The sequence below is a fragment of the Teleopsis dalmanni genome, chromosome 2 (genome assembly GCF_002237135.1).
Source record: "Teleopsis dalmanni isolate 2A chromosome 2, ASM223713v2, whole genome shotgun sequence".
Taxonomy (NCBI): Eukaryota; Metazoa; Arthropoda; class Insecta; order Diptera; family Diopsidae; genus Teleopsis; species Teleopsis dalmanni.
The window spans coordinates 13,761,560-13,780,316 of NC_051847.1; the positions used below are offsets into that span (position 1 = coordinate 13,761,560).

Here is an 18,757-nt window from a genome sequence, read left to right on the forward strand (position 1 = left end):
TGTCTCGGCTTACAATGTTAACATTAACACTGACGATTCCAAACTCCTTTTCTTTAGCTTTCTTTTCTCTATTTCTTTAGTAGAAGACTTCAACTTCTTTTTTAGTAGAAAACTTCCTTCTCCATTAGTAGAAGGCTTCTACTTCTTCTTTAGAGTAAGACTTCTACTTCTTCTTCAGTAGAACACTTGTACTTCATCGTTAGTAGTCACTTCTAATTCATCTTTAGTAGAACACTTCTACCTCATCTTCATTAGAAAACTTTTATTTCATACTTAGTAGAATACTTCTACTTCATCCTTAGTAAAACATTTCTATTTCATCTTTAGTATAACACTTCTACTTCATCCTTAGTTAAGCACTTCTATTATATTTATTTAATAATCTTAACTTAAGATAGAAGATATCTTTAGTTAAAGACCTACCATCTTCAGTAGCAAATGCAGGCCTCACAAAAATGTTGCTCCTCAGATATTTAGTTGTAATTCGTAAGATAGGCATCACTCGGTAGTGCCACCTAGTGCTTAATCGATGTGAAAGAAATCATTATTGAAACGATATCCATCGAGAAGCAATAAACAGAGTTTGACACAAAATGAAAATGGATGCCCATTCTTCCACTAAGGAGAGAATTCATTTTATTGTTTGAACAGATGGTAAGTAGTGATTATAATGTGATTACTAGTTTATATTTTCACTATAATCTCGGAAGTACTATATCATTTGAATCATTTCAAGTGCTATGAGTGATTTTATATATTATTAAAAGAAATGAGTAACTGTATAGACATTAACCTTGATTTACTCTTTTAAAAAAATTGCTTGAAATTTCAGTTATATTAAACTAAATAGTTCTTATATGTAGAAGTGTGGCAATGTCCTGTATAGTAATATTCTATCCTTTCGGATGTTTTTTAATTTACTATCTAAACGTGCCTTTGTGTGGTTTTATTAATATAAACATTAAATAAGGCAAGAGTGCACATACGAAAGGAAGTTTGTTTACTATTTTGTTTGGGATTCCTTGGTAAATAATTTCAACATAAAATACCAGTGCATTCGGAGCTGTTGTTGGTTTTTGAAAATTTATCGAAATCATTTACGAGTTTCTTACATTTTTGGCTTAGCACACATAAAACCCAGTTTAAGTGCAGTACGCGACTTTTTTGGGCACATTATGGGTTGAGTCTGCAACATTTTGTATGCGTGGCAAAGGCTGCAGTTGCACTCATGTCACGTGACGTTATGTGCAATTATTAATTATAAATGAAGTTGCTTTCGGAATTTATAGCAGATAGAAACTGCGGGAACTACTGGAAGTTCAAATGATTCTTGTGTTGAGACACTTTTCCTTAATGTTTAATGCAGTTCTATCTTCCGACAGAAGCGCGGCAAAACATCGTTTTAAAAATACACAAATATAAAAACTGTATTTAAATAGATATAATAAAATTTGTTCGTAAAACTTTACGACATCTACCATTCAGTTAACCATACACTTGTGTTGTAAAATGCTTATATGTGGTTTTTTGCTTATTAGTATTATAGGCCCTGACAGACCTGTTTCCATAAACATTGCTTTCTATTATTTCAAATCTAAAACTACGGCAGTCCAATGATGAACATTTAATTTGTTGTGGTCTCTTACTACTGCCATAGATCCATCTTCTTTTCGGCATATTCTTACTTTTCTTTTAATTGGTGCATTAGCACTATATACTTTTCATACACCATAGTCACCTGATCAGGTTCAATCTACTTTTTTGCAGATTATATGCTTCTTCTTTCCATACTGACCTATCCCATGACTTCAACCGATTTATTGAACTCTAGGTTTCGATTATTCTTTTCAGAGGACTTTTCGCTCATATTTATATTATTAATATTGAGATTTCAAACATTAATTTTTATTTAAAGTATAAACTCATCAAAAACTTTTGAAAATTCAAGTTCGACAGCAAAATTCAGGATTGTTTCAAGACAAATTGCACTTCAACTTGAACTGCACGCATCTGCAGCTGTAACCATCCACCAATCTCTTCTGTACTGTGAATGTGAAAAAAGTCAAAATGACAATTACTGTCACCCAACTGTAGTTTCCATTAAATTATTGCAAATTGTATTGAATGGGAAATTTCAGTGAAAATTTGCTTAGCAGGATGTGTCGCTGGTAAATGTGACGTTACACAGCAATTTCAGTAGAACCGTCTTACTGTACCGAAAGTACACCATTTAGAGTATGTAAGTGCCATCAGCGCTTCCACTGCAATCAAATACCACAGGATGTAAGGTTTTGAGATTGTCAGATTTTATTGGTGGAACGTGTGCATCTCGAAAATGGAATGCGTGCCAATGGTTAATTTTATGGAATAGCAAAAGGAATGCACGTCAACGGTTTCAAAGGCAATAGCCACGAAAATGTTTAGCACTCCCGCTTTCACCAAGCGGGAGTGCGTGAAATTTTATACATTCCTGAATTTATTTATTTTTAAGACAATTAAATTTAATCTCCAATTTGGGTTTCTCTTCACTTAATTTTTAGAGACTAATTTAATGGTCATTAACAATTTTTGTCAATTTATTGAAGACCCAGATACCACTATTTGAGATATTCTGCTATTGCAAATTGCTTGAATTTTTACTAAGTTTAGAAAAAATCTCTAGTAGTCTGGTCGGACTTATCATCTTTTTGATAAATCTTTTTCTGATCGCGGGCCCAGAATGTTTAAATTGAGGATACGTAGTACACAATATCTATGCCTGCTACTGTATTTTTCTTATTTACTCTAATGTTCCCAACATAGCAGTATTTATGCAGATGCTTTTTTAGCATTGATCTGAATTGAGTGGCATCTTTCAGAGAAGTAATTTCGTTGTTCTTTTAGTTTTGGTTCACATTTTTTTACCAAAAAAATCTTCCAAAGAAACCGATCTTAATGGATATTAATACTTCATAAAATGGCTTCTTCTAATCTACATACAAGCATTTCGTAGTTAATAGAATCACGCTATTACCTTCTTATTTAATGATTCTGATTTTTTTCCAGTAGGTGGAAATCATCGAAAGCCACTAAAATCAATTCTTAGAAATGAATGATGGAGATTTTCACAGCAATGTGTAAACTTTATTCCAATAATCAGGAGATTGAGATTTGAGCAAAAAGCTTAATACCTAGCGTACTTGGTTTATATAAGTCAGATAGCTTTATAGTGTAAATAGAATTCTTTGTGTTATTGTATACCACTTATTTGTACTTATAGCAACCTATTTGGATAATGTTCTGAATAAATGAAAAAACTTAAACGAGAGTGGTCAGCCTTGTCAAGTGGATTGTTACAGAAGAGTAGCTTAGTATACAACTTATTTGTTTCTTTTTCCTTATTATCTTAATTCTGTGTGATAATAGTCCGTACTTTTTAAGTAAGTACCGACCACAGATTTTATATGTTTCATATATTGTTAGTGATAACACAATCTCTGACCGCTAAGACTGTTGTTTAGTATTGCTTTTAAGTATAAGAGCAAGGTTGAAGCCTACTTATTAAGTTTGAACTACTGTAATACACAACTCGCTTCTTTTTATATTAAATTATTTTTTTAAAAAAACATTTTTCGCTTTTTTTATAATAATTAATTTTAAAATAAATAAATATTTCACGTTGTTAGAAATTATTCACTGACTGATGTTTTGCTCGCTTACAGTAATTTATGAAGAGGTTTTTAAAATTAGTTGCATATCTTTATTTTTATTCTTGTGGATTACAAGGGCAGCTGTCATTATCAGAGAATCAAGTTGTTTTATATTAGATTGCATATCAATGACAGTTTATGATAATAGGCATATGAGAATCCATGTATTCCTTCTTCTTTACCTGTAGACATCACTCATGACATCTACAACTAGGCTGCACAATAGGAAGGGCTATAAGCAGATTTTGTTGTTGCATCTGTTCTATAAATTTGTTATTTCCCATTGTGGTATATTGACAACGACATGACTTTTCTATAACACTGGTCTTACAATAATATTAAGAATTATTTCACTTTACGCATCCACTTAAACGTTTTAGTGTTTGCAACAATAAACCTCTATTCTATATCTGAAAATTAATAAATGCAATTATAGTCTTAATTCTAGTTTAAAATGTCTAAAAAAATTCTTTAAAAATTATTATTTGTTACTAAACATTTATAAATAGTTTTTCACTTCAAGTTTAGTGAATTATATACAAGCCAACCGTTCCGTTCGTAAGGAGTGTATTCGATGTCATGATTGGAAGTTTAAATTTTGTTATTTAAACAGTGGAGTCCCTAATAGAAAAGTGTGAAAAGTTCAAAATAAAACTGTAAAAGATAATAATAGAAGAGAGACGTGGAAATTATCACGCACATTCCGGCTAGCACTGAATTTTGTGCAGAAGAACTACGTCTATATTAAATTATCCCATTATGCAATTTTAAGAACGTGTGCAGAATTTCCACTTTCTTCTTTTTATAAAAGTTGTTCCTGCTTTCTTTTAATGCAAAATTATATGCCAACTTTTTTTATTTCATTTTTTCGCAAAGAATTTTGCTCCAAGCAATAAGCATTTGCGATGTGAGGAGTGTCTAGTAAATTCCATTAGAGACCGTAAATGTGCCATATACGCAAACAAGCATTTGCTGTTTAGGTGATTGCATGCCTGTACTTGAAATTTGTGCACATACTTGCAAAACTTTTTGCCACATCTATATATAAATATATATATATATACATAAACATCCCACATATACTTTTTATTTCTGGAATATGTTCACACATTTGAAAAAATTTTGCAAAATTACAACCCTCCGTACTACGTTTTATCGAAATTGTTTGCAACAACCCTACAACCCTATTCTTACTTACATTATGAGTATTACATATGCTTCTTCTTCCCGAAGCTCTCTAATCACAAATTGTAAAGTTTTCACCTTTGGTGGGGGAGTAAGTCATAGACTTGTGCACAAATAATTTTGGTGCGTGTTGTAAATTTGTAATTTAGTATTTCCCTTTTTACTTTTTGAATATCGTAAACTTTTCTGAAACAAGGTTTTTATTAAAGACAATGGCTATTAGATTTTTCTGTGTTCTTCTTCTCCTTAACATTGGTATCTAACGTTTGAGTTATCTTTCAGCTTTGTAGTGACTTTGATTCTTAAAATGTGACATTGTTGTCAAAAATGAAAAAAGTTTTTTATTTACAATCTGGTTAAGCCGGTTTCTAGAACTTAATTGACCACATCCTTTCACTTAAATATGATGATTACCAACAATGTGGCTAAGAGGTTTTTTAAAAAAAAATTGATGGTCGTCTTATTCGTTTAAAATTTTACCACGTCAGTGTGTGACTGTACTTTACTCGTATAGATAATTAAATTTTTTTGTCTGGAAACCGATAAATGTAATACTTTTTTTTTAAATAGATGACTATTTTAATGTAAACTATGAATGTAAAGTGTGAAGCAAAACTTTCACTAAGGCAATACTCCAGATCATACTCTAGCACTTGGCGTCCACATATAGTGCTAATATATTTCAGCAGAATTTCCTTCTCAATCAACGTTAAAACCTAAAACTGACATTATATTCGTAGTTCAAATTTTAAATTGTTCAAGAATCGATTAATACGAACAAATGAGCAAACGTTTTGGTGATTACCATATTCAATTAGTACACTATACTACATTATATTGTTAATCAACATACCTCTTACCATCAAATAACGTTTTGAGGCATGATTCACTCAAAAGAATGGTGGGTCAAACCGAGAAATCAGCCTTGGTCTGTCAAATCCTTTCACCTTTTTGGTAATTCCTTGGCTTTCAAACAGTAGTATTAGATTTAAATTTCATCAATTAATACAGATTAAGAAATGTTTAAACAATTGGTTTAAAATCAACACGAGTCACACGAAATGCATTAATTTCTACGCATTAGCTAACTGCACTTAAAAAACCAAATAATTAGCAATAATAAAATAACATTGGGAAAAAGTGACTCCGAACAGCACTAAAAAAATAAAGAAGAATTTTGCAAATAAATTATGTAGAATCTTTGCACAAATATTTTCAATATTAAAAGAAACATTGGTTAAATTATTTAGAAACGGTAATCTACTTTGCAAATCCAATACATAAAAACTACGTCAGATGGGGCTGTTAAAAAGAAAGCAATAACAATGACACTAACAAATGTTGAAGACATCACAATTGCTGCGGCTGCGGTTTCATTAGCCAAGCCAAGGCGACTAAATTGCAAAGTAGTAAAGTGTTCCACACTCCAGCAGGCGCAAGAGAAGTTTGTAGGTTTCGTCTTTCCTCTAAACCAAATTCAAACTCTAATATCTATTTCTTCGTTCAGCCATAGCGCAGGGAAAACATATATGAGCTTTTATGAGTATTTTTGTGGAATACTCCAAACCACAAATAGAAATTTTCCACTGAAATAATATTACCAATTCAATTTAAGCCAAAACTACGTCGGAATGCAGCTGTCAGCTATAAGAAGTTAAAACATTTATTTTCATATTAAGCAATAAGTTTTTATTGTTTAATATTGCTTAAATTTACAACTTTTTATTATATTTTGCATTTTAATAATTTTACCAATTTTTCTTGTAAAATAATAACATTTACATAAGTTCTGTCTCCATTAAAATGTGGTTGGAAGTGCATGATGAGCACGTTTCGCATGCAATATTAGCTGCGTTAACACAATTCACGTTCAATGAAGAAAAAACTGTTGCTAGAGGCTTACAAGGTGCCTTATGAGGAGTTCTCGGTTAAAAATGTAGAATTAATATTAACATAACATAAGTTTTTATTATTCAATAGTTTCAAATGAAGTATATCTATATCCTTTCAGATTATCTAACTAAAAAGTATTCAGTTAATATTAAATGTCTTCCATAGACTGTGCACTAATATAATCTTCTGCTACTGTTTTTGTTAGGCGTTCTGATTTCGTGCTTGATCAAGTACTCTTTATTTTTTGTAGGAAAAACCAATATTTCTTCATTATCCAAGTTTTTTTTAATGTCTTTTTTGAATACCCCTCTCTTATAGTAGCACAAATATGCTTCAAAGTATTTTTTTCTAAAGTTAAATAAGTCAATTCATGTATCCTTCGCTATATCTTAATATAAGGTGAGTTGAACGCTCGTCTCATACAGAAAAACGATACAGGTTCGCCGTAGAATTCGGTTCATTGTACATATTGTAATATATATATAAATATGCATATAAAGACACAGATTTACGTATATGTTTACCACACTAACATTTTCAAGAAAACCTCTATACCGGATTAATGAAAATATTTTGTTGCTTTCACGAAGCAGGTTATGTCTTTAATGCCTATGCTAGTGCTATTAGACAAACATTTCAGACAGGAGACGTAGAACGGATGAGCGTCTTTTGGTGAGTACCGGGCAGTTGAAATGTAATGATTTCCTCTTTCTCTTCTAACTCGAAGCTACAGCAATGTGCGTTTATGGGTGTTCCTAATAGATCGCCATTGACAATTAGCAACGAGCAAGTCTTAACAGTTACTCAGTTCTTATACTCGTAGTTAGACAAATGTTCTCACTGCACTATTCTCGGTTTGAGATATCTAAATACTTTGTAGATATAGCCAGTTTGACTGATGCAAAGAGATTCTCACAAAAGATATGATTCATGAAATGGAAAGGTGTACGTTATTTTTGGCTTATTTATTGGCTTTAAAGTTTCCAAGAATCCTCCAATGATCCGAAATCCTTACAAGTCAATCATTGAACGCATCGTCATTTCGTTATGAGAAGTTAGATTTTCTGTTATGGATTTAATTGCCGCTATGCGCTGAGGAACACAGCGGCAATTTTTAATTAAAAAATCGTACAGTGTTCTTAAAGTAGTAAGAATAATTTCACTATATTTAAGCGCAATCTGTGTGTATCGGTTATTGTCTCATATATTCTCAGCTTGATGTTACTAGTTAGGATATTTGTGAATATGCAATTCATTTTGGTTCATAAATGTTACAACTGTGGAAGTTTCAACAGATCTCATTTCGTAGTACACCTAGTACACCAATAAACTTAAAGTTTTTGGCAGCTTTAAATCTTGTTTACTCTCTTGTTTTGTATGGGTTCTTAAAGTTTTTGATGCGAAATATTCCAATGTCAATGTTTACTATATTCAATCAGTCAATGCTTACTTTATTCCTGCTAAAAATGTTAGGGTATAAATTTAGCGATTTACTTTTTAGCCCACATCATTAGCTTACCTCCTTGATTTTCAATAACTCTTAACTAAAGCAATAATGCAAATCCAAAAACTATGTACATTTAAGGGAAAACAAAAAATTAATTCACAACAAGAATGATGTCTTATATACTTTAACATAATATAATGTCTGTATAGATACATTGAAGTTGAAATATGAACACCCTTTATCGTGCACTGCATTCTAAGAGACGTATAAATGCCATCAATTCAATTGTTATTATTTTTTAATAGTGTTTTTATTTTATTTTCCTTATACATTACAATTCATCATCGTTTTTTTTTTGTGTACTATTATTGAAAAATAATAATGAGTCTGTGGAGTGAGCGTGCAGTTTTCGAGCAATTGAAACAATGGAACGTGATACTTCGAAAGCACGCATTTTAATGGACCACCGTGCGTAATTTTCGTATACCATAAAAAAAAATTTGCTGTCCACGTTCATAAAACTGAGAATAATAAAGTAAAATAATGCGTTAAACTGCGAAAATGCATAATAAAGCCAATTGATGTGAAAGAGGTTGAAAATCATTAACAAATAACCGTTAAACTCTATAGGATATCTGTAGAGTTACTAGTTGCATTCAAATCATTAAAATATTCGAGACATGGAAATAATTGCAATATTTATGATCAAACGAGTCGAATAATTGAAGTCAGTTATAGGAAAATTATTTTTTTTCTTCTAATGCTTACGACATAGGTGGCTTCACTACAAATCCTACACCTATATATAAACTTCTGTTAAACTAATTATACCATAATTATTCCATAATGAGAGAAAATTAATTTAAAATATTCTTAGTTACAAACTATCATTTGTAAGATTGGTGCTCATTGCGTCCTTATACCTAATTTCATAAACAAAAAATAATTAAATGATCAAAGAGGCATAGTTTAAATATTTGTCTACCTATTCACAATTCGTTCCTTACTATATTTCCACTTCACATGTTCTGATGTATTTCAAGGCAAAAGTCGTAAATGAAGAATCTGCACCACCTCAACACGACAGGATAAATTAAAAATGGCAATCTATGAACATGTAAAATTTCAGATACTACTAACTGTAGGTACAATTAAATTCATTGCTATTTTCCTTTGTTTCTCTTGAATGAGTTTGTAAAATAGTTCCGTTGTCGTCTTCGAATTCCTTTATTTCCATTTATAAAACCACAAAACTATGCACAACTGATGGCAATGAATCAACAAGTTTGATTGTTTTGGCCATTGTCATTTGGCTTTGTCACTTGGATTGAGAACTTGACTTGGATTGGAAAAATGATTACTCAGATGATGACTTTTGTTAAACTGTTGACAAAACGTACAAAACGAGTTGAGGTATTTCAATTAAGACATAAAGGATATTGTTAAATGGGAGGAGCATGTTTAGCCAGGAATTAATATAGAAAGTTCAAAATTCACCAGGTTCTTTAAACCAAAAAGTTTATTAGCAAGTAAAAAAATATTTAAAATAAATTTAAATTGCATTTAAATAAAATCCAATTTCATTATCATAATATCATAATACAGAATGGATACATATGTTATCCTATTACCTGTAATAAATATCTAATATTTTATTAATTATTTGGTTAGTCCCTAATAATCGCTAATGAAAAAAATAGAACTGATATCGAAATAAATAAACAAAATTCTTTTTTGAAGAGAAGAGAAAAGAAATTCAAATAATAATAGAATAAAAATATAAATTAATAATAAAAAAGATACTTTTAAATTGCTTATGTTAATTATTAGAAAATTTAATTAAATTTTTTTTTAAATATTTTACTTTAGACATTATGTTAATGTCAGAGATTTGATAGCATTTTATTAAAAAAAAGTAAAAAATATATAAATAATTAAAAAAAAAATTGGGACTACTATGGTTCCATCCAGGATCGAACTGGAGACCTTCTGCGTGTAAAGCAGACGTGATAACCGCTACACTATGGAACCACTTGGAGTTTAAGTGACAAAGTGATAATATGAACTGGAAGACATGAAATATTAAAATTTTTAAGATATTTTTATCTTAAAAATATTGTTGCGATTCGATATTTTTAGTTAAAAATATTGCGATTCGATATTTTTAGTTAAAAATATTGCGATTCGATATTTTTAGTTAAAAATATTGCGATTCGATATTTTCAATTAAAAATATAGTGATTCGATATTTTTAGTTAAAAATATTGTGATACGATTTTTAATAAAGTTTTAAAACTTTGTATTCAACATAATAAAGTTTTTATAGGTAAAAATGACACTCAATCATAATATAATTATATTATTTTTAATTAAAATATGGTAAAAATCACACAAATTTTCGGTTATAAAAATTAAACAATAATACAATACAAAAAAAATAAAATAAAAGGAGTAAACTCAATTCAAATTACACTTAAATAATAACTATTGTAGTAACAACAATTTAATATAATACAGATAAAGGGTATTTACACTAATAAATATAAATATCGAATATCATTATCACATTTTTAAAGGAATTGTTTGTTAAAAATGGAATTTATTGCTGCAGATTTGTTCAGTTAAGGTATTCCTAAATTCATTATTTGTTATATTAAACGTATTCATATATTTTGTACTTTTCGTACACATAAACAATATTAAATAATTAAATTAAATAATTATATATAGAACAGATGTCGGAATATTATTTACTTTATTTTTCAATAGTTCTAAGGCTAGAAAATTCTAGTAGGTTTTTTAATAAATTTAAAAAAATATCGGCTCCTTTTAAGAAAGCGGAGAATATTTGGATGAGGTGAGAAATTGATATTTATGCTACTAACGACAGCAGACTCCTCCACTTTAAGTATGAGTTTTAAGAAGGTAGGACAGCAGCATAGGAAACATTTCATGATCCATAGTCCTTTACACAAGTTAGGTAAAGGCTGTTGTCAGAAAGGCCAAGTCGAATTGCATTTATATTGTAGATCAGTGTTATCCAGGGCAGGGCACAAATATTATGGGCCGTGCTTTGGACAGCTCTTTTGTAGACTATTAAAAATTTTAAAGATGTCAAAGAGATTGTGTGTGACTTACTTAAATAAATTCAATTATTTAATTTCTTTAAATAGAATTAAATAATTAAATGAGTAACAACTAATGTAACTAACTAGTATTAATGTAAGTATTTTTAGACATAAGATAAATTATAATGTAATAAGATGTATAATTTGCACTTAAATTATGGTTACTAATGCTTGTCATATTTAATTTCTGCAGAAACAATAGTTCCGTATTTTGTTAAAGACGATTGTTGGAATCTAAATAAAATAAAATTCAGTGAAATATAAATTAAAAGTATTAGGTTAGATTGATAATTATAAAAATCAAAACAAAGTAAGCTTGATTTGTAATCTTAAGTATTAATATTGCCATGTTAATCAATTATGATAAAGAAATACATATATAGGAGTGAAAAAATTATTAATTAAAAAGTTACATCTATGGTTCCATCCAGGATCGAACTGGAGACCTTCTGCGTGTAAAGCAGACGTGATAACCGCTACACTATGGAACCACATAATAGACACTTGTCCAATTTCTTAATTATTTATAGGTATTAATTTAAAAAAAAATTACTTAACAGTTAATTTTATAATTAATTATTTTGATTATAAGTTATTGTGTAGAACAAATTAATTTGGCATTACTGAAAATTAAAAATACTATACACATACAATTTCTATGTTATGTACATATCCATCTGATATATTGTTGTGGGTAGTATCTATATCTCTACTTTTATCCATGAAGTTTTATGTATTAAGACAATTTTAATAAAAAAAATTAATTTTTTAACAAAATATTGCTTTTTCAAATAAAACTTAAACACATTGTTTTTAAGCTTAAGATATTTGGAAATCATAATTCAAAAATTCTCCTCAAAATGGTATTGACGTCAGCAAACTGAAAAATTCTAGTATTACGCGACTAAAGACTTGATGGTAGATAGACTACAAAAGGTACATGGTCATGAATATGAATACTAACCAATATTAGACTTTCAAATCAGATATAAAGTGAAAACGTGCCGACTAAAATATTTTTGTGACGTTTTACATTTTAAGCTGACTGACAAATAGATTTAGTTTCACTACATTTCAAGCGTCCAGTTTACATTGCTAAACCAGAGCACCTATGCTATAAACTCTCATTTCAACGAAAGTTTAGTTTGACACCCGTAATGGAAGGAAACCAAATCTAGGTCGTTTTATTAAAAAATGATATTTTTGCTTAAAGCATATAAACATATGTTTATACTTTCAATTATCAAACGCTATTGATATATATTTCGTATAGAAAATGGCACTGTTACACTTTTGTCCGGTTAATTGCCCAAGTGTAAACATGAAGTGACTAAGGCTAATCAATTATTAATTACATAATTAGGAAATGATCAGATTGAAAGTAATTTGCATTTATAACATACGATTTATTAGTTGGATAGTGGTAAAAAGTAGTCACCCACTGTGGTTCCATCCAGGATCGAACTGGAGACCTTCTGCGTGTAAAGCAGACGTGATAACCGCTACACTATGGAACCGTTGGTAACATGGCCGTAATGTATGTTACACATTAATATATACAAATATATGTAATAAAAAGTTATGAGTATTGAGAGAAAAAGTATTGTTTAGTATAAAATGTTAGCTATTTTAATAACAATTATGTATAGTTATTTTTGAAGCTACATACTTTGGTGAGCTATCAATATCTATTATTAATGATTCATATAAATTGAATGAAGTACTCATACGAAAAATGCTTTCCATTAGTATGAAAGTTGATATATTTTTCTATATAATTAAATATTTACTATAAAATAGTGTAGTAAATAATTTATTTTGTATTACAAGGCATGATCGGCTGTAGCTCTGCGATCTGATATGTTTAAGGTAGCGTGGCCGAGCGGTCTAAGGCGCTGGTTTAAGGCACCAGTCTCCTCGGAGGCGTGGGTTCGAATCCCACCGCTGCCAAGTTTTTTTATCACAGAAATTAATTTAATTGCTTAATTTAAATTATCTAAATTAATGTAAATTACTTAAAATAATTATTCAATTTGTGAAATAATATTTTTAAATTGTATCTTAATACTATTTAGCAAAGATATTTTCTTTTAATTATAGTTTTCTGGGTTTTTATTATATACCAGGTAAATGCTTATTCTTAAAATACCTGTCTATTATATGCATATGTATCTATGTATCTGCGTACTCAAATAGATAAAAATGAAAACAAGTAGATAATCATTCCACTGCTTTTAATATGTACAATGTTTGTCGTACTCAACGACAGTCGACGCACAAAGCAGCAAATATTGCTTTGCTTGCTTTTATACATGTTTGTGTGTTTGATGTGCCTAAATATATTTTAGTTTCTACAAAAGAATTGAGGTATAATAAAAAATAATCTATTCTTAAGACATACAGTAGGCATTTTATAGATTGTGTTCTGTGTTCTTGAATATATTGAAGAGCTATTTGTTTTTGTAATTATGTGCCGTGAAATGTTTGGTGGTGAAAATATATAAATCGCATAAATTTTGTATTGTGTGAAATTTATAATTCTCAATTGCTTGATATACGTGTACACTTATAAGTCCACGAATTCGTAGGTAAAATTAAGACTATACTTCACAGGATCATTTCTGTAGTCAGTCTTCTTTTACTTTAAATGCAAAGTAAACACAACTTTACCCGCGATGAGGAGGTATATCGTTTTATCTGTAGCGTGAGGATATGAGTGCTATTACGGGTTAGAACGTGTTCTGACATTGAAATGGCAACTCTTCGATGATCGCTCGGTTAAACGGATAAAACGACTTCTGAGTGGTAAACCCATTTATATAATACATTAAATTGTTGGTTGGAGGTAGTTAGCTATATGGCTAATATAGAGTGGTGGAATGCTTATATATTTAGTTAACTATCTGAGTTTGTAGTGTCATTTTTAATGAGAGACTACATATTATTTATGAATAATATGGTCTTGTTATTGTCATCGTTTTTAAACATATGTTTGTGTAGGATAAGTAGTGTTGAATATAATAGACACATACCTTGTGGAATAACAGATAAGAACGTGGGATGACTGTAATTATTATCGAAATAATTTTCTTAGCGTAAGATATATTGTTAAGAGGTAGCCAACCAATAATACTTCAGGTAATTATTCATATAAGCATTCCTAGAACAAAGTTAGTTGTATAATCAAATACTTTAGCTAAAACGTAGCCTTGTGTAATATTAACGCACGTAGTTTGTGTTATCCAAATCTAGTACGTAATACGTATGTATATATCTCAATAATGGCATCATCATTATTATCATCACATTAATGGAATATTTAACCGTTTTTATATGGCAGTGAAAAAATAAAATTATCGCTAAACTTTTTGATTAGAAAATTAAAAAAAAATCAAGTAAAAGAAAAGCAAAAGTTAAATTAAATCAAAATATTTGCAGTGTAGGGAAATTGCAATGAAGTGCACTTACAAATTATAAACTTTGCATTGTGATTACGAAAGCAATTTGCAACAATGACAAATTTACTAATATTTCTGATAGTAAGTAGTACTTTTTAAAGTAACTTTCTACCTTTCAGCATTTTGTTGCTATTATAGTCAGAATTAATGTTCTGCAAGAGTTTTGTGAAATTCGAGTTTTGAGTTAAGTTATTTCTCATACTTTCCCTTCACAGGAGGAATACGAGTACAAAATTTCGAAGCACTAAAATACATGAAAAGGTTGTAAGGAAAACTTTTGTAAATTACACGGTTAGAAAATTCTTCTACATGCCCGTTTTTTTTGTTAGAAGTTCAAAAAGTTCGTTTTTAATACAAATAAATATACAAAATAGAGGGGCAGGACAGGACCCTACCACGTTCCCCAATTTGGCTAAGTTCGAAACATTTTAATTTGAAAAATCATTCAAGTAAGTTGATATGAAAATGTGCTTAAGTTCTTAATATTTAAAGTTTTCTCATTTTAGTTTTATTTAAAATATTTTTTTTTTGTATTGTATGATGAGAAAAATTTATATTTTCCCATAAATACTTGTGCATAATAAGTACAAATTTATATACTCATGTACATGTATAAATCTTCTTTCAAGTATACACAAGTTTCTGACAAAAATCTTTTTTGACTAAGTACTTCATTTAGTAGAGTCAGAATTTAAAGTTGACTTACATTTTTAAAAAGATTTCTTGAGGAAATGTAGAGAAAAGCCAGTATCACAGATTTTAGAAGAAAGTCTCGCAGTTTCCTTATCAGATCTGGTCATTTAACTTTTTAGTAGAAAGCTGTAAGATATTTTAAAACTTCACATATTAGGAATATTGTTTTTAAATTTTTTACCTTAAATGGAAAAAGTTTTGAAACAGCCTTCTATTATAAGCCACCGTTGTAATTACTTCTTAATTTATAGTCGTCTGTGTAAACATGGTTAAATTCGTCACATTAAATAGTATAGACTTTTGTTCTTGTCAATGCAGGATTAAAGATTTCAATCAGACATCAAAAGTTGTGATTGGAATAGATTAATCAAAAAATATTGGTATATCTGTGTCACTGGTCACAGACCTACGAAGACGAGTTCGATTGTGATATTTCATATGTAGTGACTGACTTCTATCAATTATTAGTTAATTGCAAAAAGTGGAAAATTCAACATCTTCTAAAGGTCTTCAAGAAATCATACACCAGTACCAGTACCAGTAGATAGACGTTAAAAGAACCGGAAAGGCATGCTAAGAAAAGTTTCAAATGTTTTTTATGCTCATTGTGATTTTTTTATTTTGTTTTGGATATCTTCGTTGCAACCATCGGAAGTCGAAATGATCACAGCTTATTGAGTTTATTAGGAGTGCATTGTTAGTGGTATTCATGATCCTGACTTTAGTTTTTGAGACATAAGTGCTAAATCCGAAATAGATCCCGTGAACTATATCCATTTAAGTTTGCATGCCATATCATCGTAATTGGATGTGCTAGGATGCAAGTAACGTCAGCGTAGGGATTACTCCATGTAATGCCCCTCTAATCTTTAAGACAACATTAAGAACAATATAAAAATATTTTATAGTTTGTTTTTTTATAAAGTCAAATAAATATAATTTCTTGTTTTCTACATGTGTGTATTTTTTATAAAATTTAATTATATAGAAAAACGATATTAATCATTAATAGTATTACAATTTTGTAGAAAATATGAACAATATGGAAACAATATATTATTTAATAATCAAAATACAAATTTAATGTATAAAAAATTTAATTTGTGGAAGTATCTTCTGTTGCCAAACGATAGTATAAGTTATATTCGGATTCATATTCTGAATAGGTTTGATCGTTGAAGGTTTTGGAAGGTGGAATATAATGTCTCAAAGGATTTTCTAAACGAAAATTGTATAGTTTCGAGCATTTATTTAAAATATAATCAGTGCTAACGTTCGTTTCTTTTATTTTATCAAAGATTTGCAATATACGCTCTTGTTGTAGTTTTTGTTTTTCGTTCAACAAGTTAGTATCAACTGAAAAAAATAAATAAATATAGACGATAGTATATAGTATTTACTATATATTTATTATATATATTTACTATGTATCAAATCCAATTTAAATTTGGCATCACCAGAAGATCTGGCAAAGTGCTTAGCTAGCTTGATGCGTGAAATTATTTCATTCAAGGCTCCGTAAGTTGTTAATAAAGCACCTGGTGTGAATTGTACTGCTGGGGATAGCTCTTGAGTCGCAGTGACAATTGGATTTGGAGAGAGGTGAAATGCGCTAAAAATATTATTTATTAAAGCAATTTTTCAATTATGTAAAAATACAAACCATTGTTGGGCCATGCGGCTGAAATGTTCAATTGGAGTCTCAGCAAAAATATTTAATTCTAACAGATATGCTGGTAAATTATTATTTGTACCAGTACTTATGATAGTTGTGTCCCCAGAACAGAAACTCTGAAGAAGAGTGTTACTGCTAAGGGAGCTCACTGTATTATCAAAATCAAATTTGGTACTGCAGAGTACGTTTTCAGTTCCCATCGCAAAACTTTCAGCACTGAATGTGATATCATTGATTTTCTTTTGTGGTTGCAAAAATGAATTACGCAAATCCATGGACCATCTACTCGTAGTGCTAGCGGAGGATTTCATCTGATTCAACATTTGTTGCAATACATTCTTAGAATAAACTATCTTACTTTTAATTAGACTTAGCTGTATCATTTCAAACTGTAAGCGATTGACTGATGCATTTATATCACAATAAACTTTCCTTATAAAGCCAAGAAGAACCTAAATAGTATTTAAAAAGAAAAGTTATATATATTGTAATTAATTGATATTTATATATAACTTTGCACACCTCATGATTTTGTATTTGCATATTAGTATTTTCGATATCAGTCCTTAAATGTTCTATTTGTTTTTCTAGATATTCATTTTCGCTGTTTGAAAAGTTTATTGAGGTTAATTGAAGAAGGTAATTCGACATTATGTCCTCCACAACCTCATCGCTTTTGCTGGTATTCAAATTCAACTTATGTTGCAACTTGTCCACAAATTCTATATAAATTTTGACGAAATATTCCTCAAGCTGTGTGCGTTCCTTTCGTGCTTTAATATATTTCGATACCACGCCTAAGAGACTTGCCTTCGCTTTTGCTAATTTTATTTTATACGAAGAAAAAGACTCTTTTTTTGTTGACGGGCTATATAAGAAGCCGAGACATTTATTTGAAATATGTTTATTCATAGCTTTAATATTTTGTAGTTGTTTATCTTTAAGATACATAACAGCCTTAAATATTGAAGCGTTTGGTATATCAGACAAGTTGATACGAATTTCTTTCCAGAGACTTTCTGTGCTTTCAGCTGGTTTGGGTTTGCATTAGATATAAATATTAAAAATTATATATAAAGTTTTATTATGAATTGAGTATTTTCAGTACTTACCACTCATATTATCAGTTCCAGTAATTTTATAAAAATTTTCCAACGTTCTAAGCGTCTTGAGTACCGATTCCATTGCTTTCTTATCCATATAAGATTGTGTAGTCAATTTTACTGGAACAGTTGATTGAATGCGCTTTTCATTCTCCTTTTCTTCTGCCAGTTGTTTATCTAAGGACTCACTTTTGAACTCAAACACAGCTACTCGAGACTGCAATAAGCGTTTGTTGTGCTCAAAATTAATACTTTTAATGTCTGTAAAAATAAATGATAGTCTTTCGACTTTAGAATCGGGTTTCAATCAGTTTTTAGAAGTGAGGACGTCACGTGGAGTCTGTATTAGTATGTATATTGGCTTTAAAGATATTGTATTACTTAATTGCGTCAACATGAGTGACGATTCTTAGCGGTAAGTCAAACTGAATTGGTCGAACAATCTATAAATTCAACACGACATTAGGAGCCATTAACTCCAATTCT

At 29.7% G+C, this 18,757-nt stretch overlaps 1 protein-coding gene and 5 non-coding genes across 6 annotated transcripts; 2 read left to right on the forward strand and 4 right to left on the reverse strand.

The window, feature by feature from the left end:
- Positions 1 to 10,172: 10,172 nt before the first annotated feature.
- Trnav-uac lies at positions 10,173 to 10,245 on the reverse strand. Its single transcript has one exon. It is a non-coding gene; the product is annotated as a tRNA-Val (tRNA).
- A 1,515-nt stretch (positions 10,246 to 11,760) lies between these two features.
- Positions 11,761 to 11,833, reverse strand: Trnav-uac. The gene has a single exon. It is a non-coding gene; the product is annotated as a tRNA-Val (tRNA).
- A 953-nt stretch (positions 11,834 to 12,786) lies between these two features.
- Trnav-uac lies at positions 12,787 to 12,859 on the reverse strand. The gene has a single exon. It is a non-coding gene; the product is annotated as a tRNA-Val (tRNA).
- A 351-nt stretch (positions 12,860 to 13,210) lies between these two features.
- Positions 13,211 to 13,292, forward strand: Trnal-aag. The gene has a single exon. It is a non-coding gene; the product is annotated as a tRNA-Leu (tRNA).
- Positions 13,293 to 13,938: 646 nt separating this feature from the next.
- On the forward strand, positions 13,939 to 14,149 carry LOC119686563. Its single transcript, XR_005252977.1, has one exon. It is a non-coding gene; the product is annotated as a small nucleolar RNA U3 (small nucleolar RNA).
- Positions 14,150 to 16,569: 2,420 nt separating this feature from the next.
- On the reverse strand, positions 16,570 to 18,532 carry LOC119682221 (augmin complex subunit dgt5-like). Its single transcript, XM_038095592.1, has 5 exons — positions 18,281 to 18,532; positions 17,691 to 18,199; positions 17,157 to 17,620; positions 16,918 to 17,105; positions 16,570 to 16,849 (listed from the first exon to the last, which is right to left on the reverse strand). Exons 1-5 carry the CDS (start codon positions 18,366 to 18,368, stop codon positions 16,590 to 16,592), a joined length of 1,509 nt encoding a protein of 502 aa, XP_037951520.1. The 5' UTR covers positions 18,369 to 18,532; the 3' UTR covers positions 16,570 to 16,589.
- Positions 18,533 to 18,757: the final 225 nt, after the last annotated feature.

Bases quoted from the DNA above. Each gene is read 5' to 3' on its own strand.
- LOC119682221 (XM_038095592.1), bottom strand. From the start codon at position 18,368: ATGGATAAGAAAGCAATGGAATCGGTACTCAAGACGCTTAGAACGTTG. The intron at 17,621-17,690 runs GTGTGCAAAGTT...AATACTATTTAG, and splicing joins TGCAAATACAAAATCATGAG to GTTCTTCTTGGCTTTATAAG. The intron at 16,850-16,917 runs GTAAATATATAT...TATTTTTTTCAG, and splicing joins TAAATTGGATTTGATACATA to TTGATACTAACTTGTTGAAC.